At 44.8% G+C, this 18,876-nt stretch overlaps 1 protein-coding gene across 2 annotated transcripts in view; it reads right to left on the reverse strand.

Annotated features, from left to right (window-relative positions):
* Positions 1-3,662: 3,662 nt before the first annotated feature.
* Positions 3,663-18,876, reverse strand: part of ZFP64 (ZFP64 zinc finger protein) — a 77,210-nt gene continuing 61,996 nt past the window's right edge. Inside the window, exons 3-5 of one of the 2 annotated variants that reach the window (XM_019640986.1) lie at positions 18,606-18,668; positions 7,954-8,205; positions 3,663-4,913 (exon numbers count right to left, since the gene is read on the reverse strand). In XM_019640986.1, the coding sequence (XP_019496531.1) occupies positions 4,204-4,913; positions 7,954-8,205; positions 18,606-18,668 (1,025 nt within the window). In that variant the 3' untranslated portion in view covers positions 3,663-4,203. The remainder of the gene's footprint in view (positions 4,914-7,953; positions 8,206-18,605; positions 18,669-18,876) is intronic. The other variant, XM_019640985.1, reaches the window with a different exon arrangement.

Raw genomic sequence — 18,876 nt, forward strand, 5'->3', positions numbered from 1 at the left:
GTGTGACAGTAAACCTTGGAAGACTGTCATGACCAATCTCCACAAAGAGCTTGCTGAGGTGGTCCCCATAATGCCCTGATCAAACACAGAAATATGCTGGTTTATAGGGTACCTTGGGTGTCCAGGACCGGTGTGCTAGGCGTTTTCTAGAAAAGTCACCCCCAACCTTTATAAGCCTGCATTACTGCTCAGGGGCAGAGAATCCTCACGGCCCAACATCTCCCTCCAGGATTTTTTGTTTTTGTTTTTGTTTTTTTAGCTGAGCCATCCTGCCACCTGTTGGCAGCTCAGCGGCTGCTCAGCTTGGGCTGGACTCGAACCGCTGTTGCTCAGAGCTCAAACTCTTGAGCGAGCTCTTAACCAACTGAGCCACTCGGCCGGCCTCCCTCCAGGTTTGAACCCCACACAGGCTATGCCCGATGCACACTTCCTCAGCACCCTTTGCAGTAATAAAGCCATGTGATCAGCCAGGTAGTCAGGGGCAGTGAGCAGAAGTGCACACACAACTTTCCAGCAGCGTTAAGGGGAGGGGGCGTGGCCGCCTTCTGTCCTGACACAGGCTTAGGTTGATGAGGGCGGGAGCTGGACGCGAGGCAGAAGCCATGACCCCCAATGTCATAAGGCCACAGTACTTGCCCTTGGTTATCTCCCACCCACGCTCTCCCCAAACAAAACAAGAAATGAGAAAAGGACACAGGTCAGCCCAAACCAGTCCGTGTTATCTTTACGCCAAATGCCTGAAACGGGCCCATTTTACGGATGAGCAAACCGAGAATCTGAAGTAAAATCTCTGGCCAGATGTCAGCCAGACAGTATTGCCACAGGCAGGATCTCCTCGCCAGCTTCCTCCTCAACCCCACTGGCTTACGACAAAAGGCGGCTTCTCATCACCCTCTTCAGATCAATTCATTACTCGAACAACGTCTTTTTGGAGACCCAGCCTAGCACCGTAGTTAAAATACCTGGGCTCTGGAGCTACACTGCGTGGGGCTGAAATCCACCTCTGTTCTAGGCAGTTTCTTCACCTTCACACGTCAGTGTTCAAATCTGAACAAGAGGACCTAGAGTAAGGCAAGTGAGGCAGGCCCCTCAGGTGCAAACGGAAAGCGGTGCCAGAGCCTCACCAATCAAGGTGAATATTTTCATGCAATTTCCTAAAAACCAAACGTAACATAAAAAAAACAAACCCCAAAATCCACAATGAACAAAAATCAGAATTTTAAAGAAAGATAGGATCCAATTCTGCCATCGCACAGCCCAGCCCTAACTCCCAGGCCAACTTCTAATACAAATTTACTTACAAAAACGAAGTGGCTGACCTGTGGGTCATAGTGCGCTAATTAAAAAAAAAATAAAAAAAATACTGCATTGAAATAGTATTTCTTGGTGACTGAGTTTTCGGTGCCCTGGGCAAATGCCTCACTTGCCTCACCCTAGTTCCAGCTCCGGATGGCACCTGGGAGAAGTGGGTGAGTGAATGTGTAAACACAGGCGAAGCTCTTAGTACTGGCTCAGAGTACGGACTAGTGTCACCAAATGGCCACCAGGAATTAAGTCTCACCCTTTTTCTTTAAGGAAGAAATTAAGTGTAGGGATAAACAATTCATGTTCTACCGTATTTAGAAGGCAGCAAGAAACCTTAAGCAGAGGAAAGCGAGAAGGTGTCACTTTGATTTTTGGACGCTTCACTGGAGATTTTATCGTTGATCTGAATAAGGATCAAAATGACCCAGCTCTCCCCACTGCCTACCTGGAACTCATCTACCTGTCGCACGAAGCAGCACCTTTGCTGACGGGATCCCAGGATTCTTAGTAATTCTCCCCCGCGTTTACCCATGACCAATTTACTCTGCTGTTTGTACTCAAACAGCGCAGCTCAGGGGTCCGTAAACTATGGCCCTCCAAATCATGGCCTGCTTGTTTAAAATAAAGTTTCACTGACACACAGCTACACCCATTTGCTTACCTATACCCTGTGGCTGCTTTGGTTACAACGGCAGAGTTAAGTGATGGTGTTACAACAGCAGAGGTGAATAGTTGAGTAGTTTGGACACAGGCTGGGGCCAGCAAAGCCCCAAACATTTTCTACCTGGCCCTTTACTGGAAAAGTCTCTCCACCCCTGGTCCAAGTGAAGTCAACCTGCAAACACACTCGTTCCACCAATTTACCCTTTCAGAGTCCCATCAACTTTGCAAACAGGGAGCTGGGTACAGAAACGCTGCCTTTCTGGTCTACAGCATGGCTGTTTCCCAGTTTTATTTAATGATCATCTGTATATTTTAAGTCTCATCCTTGTAGGGTTAGCCAGTTTACCCTTCCCCTTCCAGATTTTATAAAGTTTTATGGGAACACAGACACATTCATTCTTGTTCTTACAGTCTCTGGCTGCTTTTGTAAAGCTAACAGCACAGAGTTTAGTCACAAAAGAGACCTTGTGGCCCAAATACTATCTGGTACTTGGTCCAAACTACTCTCTGGTCCAAAGCTTGTAACTGACCTCTGCTCCACCGGGAATCCAGATTGGCTAGGCGTTAGCAGGGGAGATCTAAGACCCTTGAAGTCCATACAGCTGTTAAAAAAAAAAAAAGTCTTCTGAAAAGGCCGATGTCCTTCCTGTTTATCTGAAGAGCTACAACACCAGACATAGGAGGAGCCTTTCTCTGATTTTGATCTCTGGGTTCCCACTTAAAAGGTCATCAACCCTTCTGTTTTAGAACAGAAACGTAGATAAGACTCCTGACAAACAGCCAAAAGGTGACAACAGAATCTGTACATGCACCAGCATTCAGAAACCAAACGCAGGTGCATTCAGAAACCAAACGCATCTCTAAACAACGGAAAAAACAGTTCCAAAGCAAAGCAACGGTCCAGTCTATCATGGGCCTCTCTCCTCACGGTCATTGTTTGTCCTGACAGCAAAGAGATTCCACAGTGCATCATCACCCACCTGATGCCAAACGTAAACGGAATCAGATTTGTCCAGACAACAAAATTCATAACAAAATAAACTATGGATCTCCTGCTATTTCATAAGTGAAATATTCCCCTGGATACAATCTATAAAAATCTTTTTTATATGTTTTCATGTCCTTTTTTTTCATTTCCCTCAAACAATGGATCTATTATAAGAGCATAGATTTTTAGCTTGATGAGGGCACCCAAGAATTTGTATTAAACAGACAGTGTATTTGAAGAAAAGATGCTAAATTTGAACCAACCAACCAACTTTGGATAAATTATATATCCACTGGCATTCCATGGTCTCCTAAGTAAAATGCCTATTTACAAGAGGTTAGGATTTTTACTTTGTTGGTTCAGCAAACACCATGTGCCCAGTGTGATGACAGACACTAGTTTCAGGCTGTCCCCCGTGTCGCGTGCCCCATAACCATGCCCAGGGCCCATGGGGTTCCTGGTCTTCTCTTTATGAAGACCAGGACACAAATCTTGAATTTCACAACGGCACTAGGGCTGAGCTAGGGTTAACTTGATCTCTGCTGCCACCTACAGATCAAACTGCATTTCACGCCGCGGCAGCACTAAGACATTGAGAAACCCTGTGTGTGAGTTTATCATTACCGAACGCAGGGGATGGGGGAACCCCACACCATAACCTGTCTATGGAAGAAAAATGGAGTGTTCCTCTTATGCAATTCTTCAGGAGAGTTTGCCTTTTTATTATAAGACAACAGGTAAAAAGGAACCACACAAAAAACGTATAAGGCGGACACTTCTATAACCACCACCCAGGTTAAGAACCAGGCCAGCTTACCCAGGCCCTCCACGGACCCCTCCTCACCTGAACCTTTCCCAACTATACAGACCAGGTGAGTTTTAGTTTTCCAGGTGGTCTAAACAGTTCCATCAGAGATGGATGAGTTTTAGAGCTGGAACCCATCAAGAAGCTATCCCTATGGGATAGAGAGGTACTCAGTGGACCCCACCTTGGAGCAGGTGAGTCAACTTGCTCAGATGATACTTGGAGGGAAGACAGCCCCGTGGAGAGCTGTCTCTCCAATGGCATTGCTTTGCATCTGCCCTCATGCCAGTGACTGCAGCCACTGCCTCTGGAGGCCTATGAAGTTGGGAGCAGCCATGCCTGGAGCTGGTGACCAAAGTCTGGCTCGACGGCCTCACCTAAGAGGGCTGGGCGACAGCACTTGCCAGGAATCCTGGACAGCTCACCACCTCCTTTGCCTGAATTAGAGGCACTGGCTGGGCTCCAGGGTGGTCTCCAGCTGCCCCACGGTCACCAGGGTGCCAAGCTGCCCCGAGGCACTGCTTTCCGGCGGGAAGGTGACCAAGTCCGAGTTCTTATTCTCGCTCTGGTCACTGTGCTGCTTTTTATGGCATCTCAGAGAGTCGTCCCTGACGAAGGCAGCCCCACAGGTCTCACAGCGAAAGGCCCTCTGGGTCACGATCTTGGCCACGTGCTGGGAGCTGCTCTCTCGGGGCCCTTCTTTGCCCTGCGGGGCCCGGTTCTCCGTTTTGGCCTCGTCCCTGTGTACCTTGTCAATGTGCTTGGCCAGGCTGCTCGGCCGCTTTGTGTCAAAGCTGCAGAAGTCGCACTTGAAGGGACGGTCCTTGCAGTGGACCCTGCTGTGCACGCGCAGGGCGGCCGCACTGGAGCAGGAGTAGCTGCACTCCGGACACTTCTCGGGGTGGTCTGCCTGGTGCAGCCGGCTATGCTCCAGGAGGTCAGCCCGGTCGCGGCCCTGGAAGCTGCAGTGCAGGCACTTGAAGGTGTGCTTGATGCGGATGTGCGACTTCAGATTCGCTTTCATGGTGCAGCGGACATCACAGAACTCGCACTTGAAAGGCTTCTCTCCCGAGTGCACGATCATGTGCCTTTTCAAGTCCGAGCTGATTTTGAACTTGGCGCTACAGAGCCAGCACTGGAAGGGGGTGTCCCCTAGCAATGGAAGGTGTGTTTCCATTAGAGCAGGCAGGCAAAACACAACTCCCCCCAAACATGCGTCAGAACACGTGGCCACAAAGGGACAGGTGAGTCTTCTGAGCTCCAGCTACCTAATGACCCCATTTACTATGTTTCTTAACTTGCTTAATCATCACAACAGTGCTTTGAGTGGGTACTATTACCCCCACACCCCCCATTTTGCAGATGGGGTAACTGAGCCTCAGAGAGGGTCAAATTATTTACCTAAATACAGGGATTTGAACCCAGGTATCACGGCATCCAAGTCCACACTCTTCGCAAGGACACTGGTTTTGAATCTAAACTCTCCTTTAGCCTGACATCCCAAAATTGAACATGGAAGAAGGAAAAGGTGCATACAATGTCACATACAACTGTCCCAAATGAAGCTAAGACTTGTACATATGCTCACTCCAGTGCTTAAGCTGCGTTACATCAGTTAATTGGCTTGTATTACTAGCTAAGGTTTCACAACTACAGAATGAATTTTGTTTATAAATGTAACACCTGAATTGGGCAGCGGAAGACAACTAATGAGAACCCATAGCCTCCTCCGCACCCCTGGAGACACCGCTAAAGGTTTTTCGTTCTTTTGTGGGCTGTTGCTTTAAATATCATCGTCAGTTAACGACAAGCAAAGATGAGAATCTCCCTTATCCTACACATGTATCCAATGTCCTCCTGTTTTCTCATTTCTACTCTTCCAGAGCTACCTTCCAGACTGAGTATTAGCTTCACAACTTCCTGTCCATCAACTTAAGAGGTTTTTTGAGGATTCCCTCCTCTTGTCAGGAGTAGCTTTATTTTTACATTTAACTGCAACAACATTTGCATTCTGACCTGTGAATGCTCATGCTTTAACTAGCTGTTTTCAGCTTTCGAGTCAAGCGACACTAAGTCCTCACTTAACTTTGTCAATAGGTTCTGCGACTACAACGTGTAACAAAACCGATTTTACCGTAGGCTAATGGATGTAAGCAAGAGTTACGGCATCTCAACACTGTTATAAAGAAACAACGTTGAATGAATGAACCGAAGTTACTCGAGGACTTGCTGTACAAGTAATTTGGATTATGATTGGGTATGGGACATTCATCTGAGCCAATTATGGCACCAGGATTACGTCCACCTCCTTACAGGGTCACTGTCACACCTGGGCCGGTTGACAGTGTTGCTAGCATCACGGTCAAATTGATCCTCTTTTCTTTCATGCTCTTTTTGGGCCACGTTTTGTCATGCTTCTTAAAAGACTGTTTTTTGAGGGGAAAAAAAAAGAATCTCACCATGATCTCAAAAGTCAGCCCGTCTCTTTATTGTGGAAACATTTACATGGAATTTCTAAAGGATTTTCTGAATTTCTGATTTATTGGATTTTTTCCCCCTCTTAACCTCCTCTACAACTATCACCCTGAGATTTCCCTTTATTGCAACACCAGTTAGCTATATCCCGATATTCATATATCAACTATCTCATGTCACATTTTTTTCTCCTTTGTTCTGCTAGAGTGCCTTCCAGTACTTTTCACTAGAGTGGTGGCTGGGAATGAAGTCTGAGTCTTCGCATACCTTTGTCTATTCTGCTTTCATAGTTGAGACAGTTTGGCTGGGTATAGAATTCTATGTTCCAATTCATTTCCCAACTTTGAAGGCACTGTTCCGCTGTCTCCCAGCAGCCACTATTATTGAGAAGTCTTTCTAGGTATGGATTGCTCCAGCCACATCCTTGGCCCTGATTGGCTCTTGTGAGCCCTTTCACTCCCATGGCTTCTTAGAATTGTGAAATCCTTTACTTATTTTTCTCACTTCTATTTTGTTTCTTCCTAGACCTTGTCAGCAACCAGATTTCCAGCTTCTTATTCTTTCTCAGTTCTCCAATTCAAAATTTTTTTTTTTCCTGATCTCTGGGATTTTGTTTTAACTTTATAGACAGCAATCCTGGTTTTAATTCATACTCCTTTGTTCTCACTACCTTTTCACAGAACTCTTCTTGGATGTGACATTTCTGCCAGTGGGTAGATAACAATAAGGATTGAAAAATTCTTGTCTATTATCCAAGTACTCTGTTAACTCCAGGATTGATTACTTATTTGTTAGACTTGATGCATTTTATACCATCATTTCCCACAAATGACTCATAATCCATAGTTGACACTTTGTGTCTAGGAAGAGTGGATTGGTTTTAGGATTAGGCATAGGTGCCATAGGTTTTACTGCCACTGGGTAGTTTGGGCCATTTTGACAATAGGCTTCAGCTTTTCTGAGATCTGTGGCCTTGGTAGTCCACATGGCAGTTTCAAGTCCAGTACTCTCAGGGCCGCCAGACATTGACTGGACAGGTCAGCTCCCAACTGAACGGTTGCCTCCCTTTGTCTGTGTGAGACAGTTTTCTTTCCTCAACTTTCGATATTAGCATATTCCCGTATGCTTGCCATTTTCCATGAGTTCATTCAAAATTCTCATTTTAAGAGCCTCCTTACGAGCCTCTCCATCCGCATTTTTCTGTGCCATGATGGGTTGGCTGGTTCTATCTATCAATCGATTATTTCAATGGGGTCTCACAAAGAAGGGAAGAAAAATTTCCTTGCAAAGTCTAATTTCTACAGCTAAAAGCTTGTGACCTGAAGTTACACTCAACTGAATTTGCTACATGTTTCTGAAGTAAGCTATGCAATCAGAGTTTAAGTAAAATGACTGAAACACCTAGTTTATACATCAGACTTTTATTCAAGATACATCTTTGCTTCTCAACTGCTGTATTGGGTACTTATCCCCAGCTGTGCTCGGTACTCCTCCCCAGCCGTACTCTATGTAGTCAAGTTAGAAAACCCAGCTATCAGACTTTCACGTTTTACTAAAAGCTACTATCCCGGCAAAATGAAAAACCACAAGCGTCACAATCGCCACAGAAATTCCAAATTTCTTTAGCCACCAAGTTAAGTTGCTTGTGTTTTTGGTAAATGAAGGTTAAGAAATTAGAGACCAAGTAGGCACAGAGGTTTCCGGGTCAGGGACTTACCTGTGTGGGATCGCAGGTGGACGGTGAGCTGGCTGGAGTTGCGGCTGGCATAGGGGCACAGCTGGCACTTGTACGGCCGCTCGTCAGAGTGTATCCGCAGGTGCTTCTTGAGGCTGCTGCTGTCCACAGCGGCGTAGTCACACAGGTGACACTTGTGGGGCTTCACGCTGGTGTGGCAGCGCATGTGCATAGTCAGGTTGTCCTTCCGGCTGAAGCACTTGTCACAGAACTCACACTTGTGGGGTTTGTCTCCTTCAAACACATAAAAGATTCAAGGTTTTAAGGGTTTCTCTATCAAGATACTGCAAAGAGATCTGACCAAAATGGTAGCCCGGGCATATGGGCTTACCTCTTCCTTCTGTCCAAATGCCCAGAGATAGGAACATACTGAAGTCTAGGTTAGCACATTGGGAGATAAGAAAGTGTGCCATTCATTGATGGCTCAGAAATTCTGAAGACTCCTAAGGGACAGATTCAATAAAATCAGATGGAAGGAGAAAACCATAAGCCAAACCCTATCTGGGAAAATGGGAGTGGTTATAGAAGTACTCAGGATCAGAGGTGGCAGGGGTAGGGGTCTTAGAACAGGTTTCTGGCTCACTAGGCGATGAACCACATAGAGAATCGTCAGGTGGACCCCTTCCCTCACTTGTACCAAATTGCAAGCAGCAATGGTAATCCCACCCCAGGCTATTAGGAAATGAGGGTGCTCATACCAGAGAAATGATGCAAAGACCGCAAGTAGCTAGAGATACTCTAGAAAACAAAGAACCCCATGCCCAGAACATCTCCAAATAAAGTGTTCTTCTCTTCCCCTACAGCCACCTCAGACCAATCACATCCAAATAAAAATTAATCTACCCAATAATCAAATGCTTGGGGGCAAGCCAGACCAGGAAGATGTGCCCAACTCAAAAACTAGAAGTTATATAAAAGCAGTTTTCATTCCCATAATAATTTCCAGTCTCCTCTTATTGTCAAAATAAAACTTCCAGTGACTAGCAGAAAGGATGTCTGAAAAATGACTAGCAGTAGAAGATGGAGCTAAACAATCTCCCAGAAGTTTGCCCCAAAAGACAACAGGGAAAGTACAAGACATGAAAGCTAGTTCTAGATTGTCCAGGTCAGAACAGAGCAAATAATTATTTCTCAGCACTAAAGACTGCCACAGGTCCTAAGATGCCTTATCTAGAGGCAGGGCGGCATAATTTCAGAAGCCCAAGAATGATGAGCTCTTAAAACTAAGAAAAATGCTCAGATCAGCCCACAATACCTCAGACGACACTGGATGGTAGCAAGATGGGAACAGTATCTGCAAAGTTCTATAGAAATTATTCATATAGAATCCAATACTTGAACTAGCATTCAATGGAAAGAGAAAATAGAGCCAGTTGACAGATGGCTCAGGGTGTCACACTTGAACTGTGTATACATCGGGGGGTGAGGGTGAGGGGGGGTGAAGAAAATGGAGAAACTGTGGGATATGTGAAAGTAATGAAATGGAAAGTATTGCTTCCAAACCACAAAAGAGAACCGAAAAAAAAAAAAGCACACAAAATAAGGTGTAAATCAAATTAAAAGTATGTTAAAATTTCATAAAGAAGCCAGTTTAATGTTCTTAAGATACCTAAGTAAATGACTAAGAGAAATAGAAAATGATAGAAAAATAGGGAAATAGGAAAATGCTAAAAGAAAGTGAGAGTATCCATTTTAGTATTAGGCAAAATATAAATCATGATGAACGCTACTAAAAATTTCATATTTGAGATAAAACTCGCCACGTAGACATGAATCAAACAAACTTTTATGAATCTCACATGGTCTGCAAAAGTGTTTTCTAAAAAGTCAGTTTGAAAGTTGTAGGACACATTTTAAAACCATTTTTTTGTTCAAGAACCCAAATCAGATTACAGACCTCTTTGAGACAGACGGGCAGTCAGAGTTCCACGTATCAAAACCTATAGCCGAGTGCTTCTCAGAGCCAAGTTATAGACTTATTTTTTATTTTTTGGTGAGCCATCCTGCCACCTGTTGGCAGCTCAAAAGCAGCTCAGCTCAGGCCGTGAATCGAACTGGTGACCCTGTTGCTCAGAGCTCACACTCTTGAGTGAGCGCTTAATTAACTGAGCCACTCGGCTGGCCCTTTAAGTTCATTTTTAACAAAAGACTGAAAGCAAGTGAGCCATATGCAATTCAAGAAACTCGAGGGACTAAACGAAGATCACAGCACTTGATCAATAAAAAAAAACAATAAAATATGGTTGTTAAACAGGGAGGTTTGCTCCAAAAGAGAAGATTCCAATACACTAGGATTTTCAATCTCGACACCATTGCCGTTTTGGCCAGGTAATTCTTTGCGGTGGGCTGTGCGGTGTATTGTAGGGTACATCCCTGGCCTCTTTCCCACGAAATGCCAGTAGCACCTCCCTCCCCAGTCATGAGAGTCAAATATGTCCTCAGTTACTGCCAAATGTCCCTTGTGGGGGGAAAGCGAGGGGGCCAACATTTATCTGGTTAGGAGCCATTCCGGTAGACACTGGAAAACAGAAAGGGGATTACAGATAGGCAAAGTCAACTTTACCCCAATATTTTTAGAAGATTCAATAAAATGGATGATGGTCCAGGCAGATATAAAATGACAAAGCAAAACGGATCAATAACAATTTAAAAAATTGCTCTAGTCAGAGATGCACTCCGAGGTAGGTTGGTTGTGTAATGTTCTAATATTTGCTGTCCTTCCCAGGAGAACCCTGCTTCCCTGTCCCAGTAACTGCAGGCTCGGGCATGATGGCTTGCTCTGCCCATTGAAATACGATCAAAACTGATGAGTCACTGTTAGGCGCATGCTTTTATGAGCCAGTGTACAGTCGGCCACACTCATTTCTCATGCCTAAGACGACCGGTAACGTTCCAGATCAGGGGTTCTTCATTTGGGGCTTGTAGATAAAATTACGGGGTCCAAGATGTTATATGGGAAACCATTACCTTTTTATTTCTGCAACCCCTAAGGGGAATTTAGCATTTCCCCCCGTTATGAAGGCACTCGACAAGCCACACTTATAATGGTACCCGAGACCCTCGGGGATAGACACAAGCCATGTTCCTATCACATTCCACTTCGTTGGGGCTCTCAGCATGTCATTTATGTTCATCGCTGCTTCACAATTAGGGTAGTTAGTAGAGCAGCCATGAGATCCCAACATTAAATGCAGGCCTTCTCAGGGCTACTGTGAATGCTGGCCATCTGGGGGTGGGGAGGGTGTCACTAAAATGCAGATTATTTTGTTTCAGGTTTGAGATTTAACTGACACATAACATGGTGTAAGGTGTACCATGGGATGATTTAATGTCTGTATATGTTGAGAAAGGATTCACCTCATTGTGGTAACACCTCTATCACCTCAACTAATTACCATTTTTGGTGGCAGGAACATTTAAGATCTCTTTGCACCTTTCAAGTATATACTACAGTATTGTTAACTATAGTCAGCATGCTGTACGTTCTAACCCCACAATTTACTCACCTTATCACCGGAAGTCTGTACCCTTTGATCAACATCTGCCTATTTCTCAAGCCAAACTTACAAAGTAAAATGCAGTTTCAGATTTAGTGGGTCTGGGGGGAGGGGCCCTGAGATTCTGCATTTTGAACAAGGTCCCCTGGAGGGATGCTGACATTTCTGGTTTGTACCACTTTAGGTAGCAAGGGTTCAGTGTATTAAAATACCACACGTTTACGCTTCGATAGCAAATGTACTGAAATATAAATTTTAATGTGGTTTTTTTTACGACATTTAAAAACATTATTCTGGGAAAGGTCCACAAGCTTCACAAAACTGCCAAGAGTCCACAGCAGATAAAAGGTCAAGCATGCCTTTATCTGGTGTGTTCCAGGCAGAGGCCGCTCTACAAGCTGGGTCCTGGAGAAAGGCCCACGGCGCAGAGCTGTGGCTGGCTCTGGGGTTGCTGGGATGGGCAGACCAGTCTGCAGTCGCCACTGAGACTGATATTGTCATCACAGTCTATCTACACACCCTCTCCATCCTCTGAAAAAAAGTCATAAGCAGAGAGAGTATTGGGGCATATTCTATCAAATTATGTGGGCACGCTCTGTCAAATTATCTAGAAGCGTTTCCCCGTTCAATTAACTGTTTAATAGCATAGGGAGAGATAAAAAACGCCTCAACCCACTTCATGATAGATTAGCTGGGGTATCAGTGCCAAACGAAGGAACACCAAGTATGATCAGAAAACACAAACAATGTACATCAATCTCCTTTATGAGGCTAGATAAATGCCCGGGGGCCATACTTCAAAAGGAGCAAAACATTTGAAATTCAACCATCATTCTCCATTTAAAAAACATTTCCCCCTCTCCCTCCAAAAAAACTTGTCAGAAGACTAGGAATAAGAAACTTCTTTAACATGATAAACGATCTCTAAGAGGATTCTAGAGACTCTAACCGTGAATGAATGATGCTAACATCAAAGCATTCCTTTAGAGCAAGGAATAAAATATGGATGATTTACTCTCACTGCTAGTCTTCAACTCTGACCTGAAGCCCCTGGGCCAAGGCACTCAATCAAGGAGAAAGAGGAAAAATCATTATTTGCATGCAATAGATAGTCTACCTAGACAATCTGAAAGAATGGACTTGAACTGTTAGAATCAATGAAAGGACCCCAAGGGGCCTGGAGACAACACTCAAAATTCATTTTAAAATAGCTTTGCTACCGTCAGCATTCTATCAAGTTTCCATGTCCCTCTTATTCTCACATCCCCAATCCGTCTACTCCCTAAAGATAACCACATACTCTCTAAATTGGTAAGGAGCGGGAAGAGGGCAGTGATGGTTTAAATTAAATGCCAGGTGATATGTGGTATTCTGAGGTTCACTGTCAGCTAGCCTGATGAAGAAAATACAGTGTTTGTGTTTCATTTGCATTTTATTGCTTATGGGCTTTTCATGTGAATATGGGCCTTTCTATTTCTTAGATGATTGCCTATTCATATCCTTTTCCACTGGGCTATCTTTGATTTGCAGAAATCCTTCTGTGTCCTGAAGATGAATTCTGCCCGGTTGCAAATTTCTTCTTGTGGGACACTTGTCTTAACTTCTTAGCAGTGTCTTGTTATCAATTTTAACTTCAGTCACATTTAAACTGATTTGGGGTCTCTGCTAATTGTTTGCCTGTCTACTTACACCATAAATTTGTACTCCTCCATTTCCTAATTACAGACTTTAATACCTTATTCCCCCATGTATAAGACGCACCCTTTTCTGAAAAACTTGGGGTCTAAAAACTGGGTGCGTCTTATACTGTGGTTGTATGAGCGCAAAAACAAGCGTGAAAAAAGAGTGAAATGCAAGTAAAAAAAAAAATCTACACCCACTGTACCCCTCTGCTGGCTCTGCACCCCTCTCCTGTGTTTACCTGTCAAACTCGACCTCCTGGGTCCTCGAAGTGCAGTGCAGTCGGTGAGTGCCTGGGGACCCTCGAGACCCTGTGGTCAAAAGTGTTTTCCGACTACCGCTCAATCACGATTCGCCTTTTTCACTCTTTCCACACGGACGCAGGAGCTCCGGGGCGGCCAGAACGGCTGGTGCCTCCGCCTCCGCCTCCGCACTCCGCACGGGTGGCGAGCTCTCCCCGCAGCCCTCACAGCCATGCCCTCCCAGGGAGGCCGGGGCCGGTCCACTTAGCTTTTACTGCAAGCAGGGCTTTCCTATTGTTTTGATGACATCTCCCAGAAGCAACCTTTTTAGCATTCTGGGTAACGAAGTGGGAAGTACGCATATGTGCTTCTGCGGCAAACCCAAGTACACTGGTTGTCTTGAGAACCAGCACTTTTGGGGCGGCTGCACTGCAAACTCGGGGCTTTTTCCACACAGCATCATTTTGGTTTCAAAGAACTGGCAAACTGTGGTTTTTAAATTTTTTTCCCCCCTCCAGATTTGAGATTTGGCAGACGTTTTCTTGCAAATGAACTAAGCGAGCCCGTCATTTCAAGGAAAATTACCAACAATACAGCAATGATAACATTACGGCATCTAAAATGAAAAGCTAGGATCTCAGAACATATCTGTAACCCCTGGCTTGCAGCTCATGAGTTCTTTTTTTCTGATGTGACTGGTAATATTAACAGAAGTGATTTTTTTCCTATAGTATGATGAGATGGGTCAACATTTGGAAGAACCACATAAGTTGGTAAACCAGTGTTTTCCAAATGACCAGCATACGACATGCCTGGGTAAACCATTCAAAACTGAAAAGAGGTCAATGGATTTTAACAGTTTGAGAAGTTTATGGATATGGTTGCAGATTCCACATAGCAACTAATCTTTAAGAAACTACCATTTGTTGTGTTTTGGTAGTATTAAAGAAACACAACAATTATCTGAAAAGGCTATCAAAATATTCCTTCCTTTCCAATCACAAATGTGAGGGCAGATTTTCTTCATATGTTTCACCCAAAACAACACATGACAATGAATTATAGACAGAAACAGCTCTGAGAATCCAGCTGACTATTAAACCAGGCATAAGAAATTTGCAAAAGTTTAAACAATGTCACTTTTTGGTTTGGCAAAGAGTTACTTTTCATAAAAGTGTTATGTTAATAATATACATTAGGCTTACTGTTACTTTTAAATGAATACATACCATGTTTCCCTGAAAATAAGACCGGGTCTCATATCAATTTTTGCTCCAAAAGACGCATCAGGGCTTATTTTCAGGGGATGTCTTGTTTTTTTCATGTACAACAATCTACGTTTATTCACGTACAACAATCTACATTTATTCAAATACAGTCATGTCATCTTCTTCTGGAACCATCGTTGTAACTCTCCAAACCCTGAATTCCGGCCCGAGTTTCTTGCGACTCCAATTCCTGCAGAACCACTGGCCCCAATCTCTCATGTCCAGCAACAGAGCTTTCCTTAAATGAGCACTTCCTGTCCATGTAGCCTGCTCCTAATGCACTGGCAACACAGCGGTCAGTGATTTTATCCCATGACTTCTTCACACCCACGTCACGACCTCTTGCAGGCGAGGCTTCACCAAGTTTCCATGCTGATGTCTCTCCATTCTGTTTTCAATGTAGTCATTGATTTCCGTGCACAAATGGTCCTTGCGTGGCTTGTTTATTGCAATATCGAGTCTGGAGATAGGCAGTCATTCCTGCGGGAATCATTATTTGATCTATTCTTCTCTCTGCAAGGAAGTGCTTCATGTCCTCAGCGCAGTGAGTGCGTTGAATCCCAGGCTAGCAGACCTCTTCGGTCACCTCGCAAAGCCAAGTGACAGCATGAAACTGACCCACTTCCTTGTAACTGCTGTGTGCACCAGGCTTTTTCGGTTTTAAGGACATAAATGCCTGAAACACGTTCCAGCTTATCTTTCTCGCCCTTAGTGATGATTACAGGTGGGGCTTTCTTTCCATCCAGATGAACTGCCAAAAAACAGGTAACAGGTGCACTTTTGTAACCAGTGGAGGGAATGTAGATTGACAAGGCACCCCTCTGATCAACTGTAGAGATCCTTGGCCCATAAATACTGCAGTTTCATCCACAGCAATTATGTTGGAGAGCTGGTATTTAGAAAAGTCGATGCCATCAACAAAGGACTTTGAAGGCAAGTGCACATTTAATAACTGCAGTATCTTCCAGCTTGAACAGTGTTGTTGATCTTCTTGTCTACACACAGTTCATATCGCTGAAGGAAGTCATCCAGCCAGTGTTGGGATGCTTTGAATTCTTCTGGGGATATTTCTAACTGTGGTGCCATTGCAAGGGCAAATGCTTGAATATCAGCCCTGCGCACAACCAAAGCCTTTGCTCTCCTGTCAGCAACCCATTCACAGATGATGTCTTCCAGCTCAGGAAATAATGGTTGCCGACCTGATCCACACTTGCACTTCTTAGCATTTCCCTCGTCCACCTGTTGACTGAGGTTATCGTACCCTGCTCGCCATTTTCGGACCATTCGGAGATCCAAATTCTTCTCTTTACAGAAAGCTGTAAGATTCTTGCCCCGGGAGTCCTCCACGATTCCTTTCTTGTACTCGACGGAATAGCTCTTTCTTTTTGCACTCATCTTGTCTGGGGGTCAAAATATTATTCCCTTAAAATCTACCATTAAATCAAGTGTTAATTGAAGACTTACGAGACAGGAGTGGCAATAAAAATGGTGACAGTTAAGAACGATGGTCCACACAAAAGCGACGAAAAATTGCAGGCACCAAAATTCAGAAAACGTTTATTTCACACACGTACCTTAAGGACGTCTGTTACAACACACGACGTATTGAATTATGAAGATTCATATTAGACACAACCACATCCGTTCATTATCAAGTGTGCATGTTATTCGTGCGTTGTGTCTGTACTCCGATTGGTCATTCGGCAATTAAGTCTCGAGTTCATCTGTTTACATAAGCGTTTACCTCTTGTCCAAAGGTGCCCGCTTGGGTATTTACAAATACTTAATCATAATAATTTATATTATCATTTAAGTATTAATGTCAATATTATTTATTTATATTTACTTACATATTATTTTATAATTCAATACGTCCGTCGTGTGTTGCAATGGATGCACTAAATGCGTCTGTCTGGCTGACGATCCTAACTGGGGCTTATTTTGGGGGGTAGGGCTTATGTTACGAGCATCCAGAAAAATCATGCTAGGGCTTATTTTCTGGTTAGGTCTTATTTTCAGGGAAATACAGTATGTCCATTCCCGCCTCCCACTACGGCTGGGTCTGAGACACCATTTAGCCTACCTATGTCAGCTCTTCTTTTTCTTGGTAACAGGGCCTTCTCTTTGTGGCTGGGCATGTGGCCACACAGACTCAAGTCCTCCATCCCACAGCTAAGAGTGGCCAGGTGACTAAGTTCTGGCCAAGTGGGCATGAACCCGAGTGCTGTGTGTAACATATAGGATGTGCCGTTAAGGTGGCAGTAAGCTGTCTCGGGCCATGCCAACGAGAGTTCCATCCTTGGGATGTCAACCCAACAAAATAAGAGGCCGAGTCACTGAAACCGTGGGGCCAGCCACCTGGCTTAACTTGGACTGCATCACAGAGCAGAACCCCTTTGGTTTTAAGCCACCCGTAGCTGGATCTCACTATTCCACTAATCATAAGGGATGCTACTTCCAGTCACGCCCTGAAGGTAGGATGCTCCCAGACCTCTCTTCTACTTGCCACTGTTTACGAGATTCAGAAAACTGGACCAGTTGCACTGGACTCAGAGAAGGAGCCTAAGTATACCTCTTCTAGAGGAGCAACCGGTCTGCCCCACATCTGCATCTCCCCTGACTCAGCGAGCCCCACCAAGGACTGAGCCTTGACTTACACTTTCTGTACCCCCATCACGCTGTGTTATGCCGATAGAACATTATTCATCCAGCCCCTGCCTCCCTCTCTAGGGCCACCCTGGTGCTGCTGACATTTGGGGCCTGATAATTCTTCCTTGTAGGGCCTGTCCTGTGCACCGTAGGATTTTTGCAGCACCTCTGGCCCCCACTCAGTAGATGGCAGTAGCACCACCACCATTGAGAATGACTGGTCCTGATATCCTCAGGACAGAGTCACCCACTTCGAACTCCCCTAAACCGGCCATTGGTTTCTGTAAGAGCAAACAGACCAGTATCTTAACCCATACACCCTAGTACAGGGTCTCCACTAGAGGCCAAAGGTTGGCAACATTTTGTCAAGAGCCAGGTAGTAAAGATCTCAGTCTTTCTGCACCATACAGTCTCTCTAGCACGTACTGAATAACACCACTGTAGGGCCAAAGCAGCCACAGACGAGAGGTGGGCACGTGGGCATGACAGCAGGCTGGATTTGGCCCTGGGGCCGTAGTGAGCAGACCCTGCTTACAGAGCATGGCGGTCCTCTGCTCCCGCATCCTATTCCTGTGTTCTCAGCTCCTTAGAAGGCACCTTTAAGACACAACCTTACTGCTCTCATCCAAGGTTCCTATGGTCACAAGGCCTCCTGCAGCCCTCCCTCTGCCAACCTCTCCAACTTCATCTCATTCCCATTTTTAAAACCCCCCAAAAAACCCACTTATGATCTCAATACATGTCTGAGGGTCAGAACCGTAGGAGCAGACTAGCTGGTCAGTTTGGCTAAAGGTTTCTCGTGAGAGTATCAAGATGTTGGCTGGACCTGCCACATGGGACGGCTAGACAAGGGCTGGGGGTCTGCATTCAAGTTCTGCACCCTCTCTCCCCACTTTTGCTCCGTCCAAGCCTTTGCACTTGCTATTCCCTCTGCCTGGAATGCGTCCTTCTCCTGTTTGGTTATGCAGCTGTCGTTCACCCTTTAAGTCAAGCGTCTCTTCAGAAAAGCCTTTCATGACCAGCCTAGATCACATCCCTGCACTACAGGTTCTCTCAGTACTTTGTTCTCGCCTCCATCACAGTTACCATTTCCACCTGTTTCTGTCTTGTTAGTCCAGTGGGGTGAGCTGTGATCTAAGTCTCCTAAGGCAGAGGCTGTTTCTGTCCTACTCACCACTTGGTGCCCAAGCACTGAATTCATATCCATTTCCTTGGCGGAGGTTTTTTGTGTTTTTTGTTTTTTTTTTTTTAAGTTTGTTTTTAACACTCAAGTTTTAAGCAAATGAATGGATACCTACCGGTGTGGATTCTTAGATGGCGGTCCAAATCTTTCATGCCATGAACAGTTTTGAAGTGGCAACCTAGAAGAGAAAGAGAAAAAAAAACACAAAAAACAAAACCCCAGCTTTTCTTAAAATATAACCTCAGAAAGGAAGTTACTATGCATCTGAGGTTCTGGTCAGTTGCACGCTGAGCTCTGATGCCACGCGACGCTTAGAGCCCACAGGGTGCTCCTGTGTTGTGCGTGTACAAGAGGGTTGCAAGGATGTCGCGCGTGAAGTCCCACAG

The sequence above is a fragment of the Hipposideros armiger genome, unplaced genomic scaffold (genome assembly GCF_001890085.2).
Source record: "Hipposideros armiger isolate ML-2016 unplaced genomic scaffold, ASM189008v1 scaffold_54, whole genome shotgun sequence".
Classification (NCBI taxonomy): domain Eukaryota; kingdom Metazoa; phylum Chordata; class Mammalia; order Chiroptera; family Hipposideridae; genus Hipposideros; species Hipposideros armiger.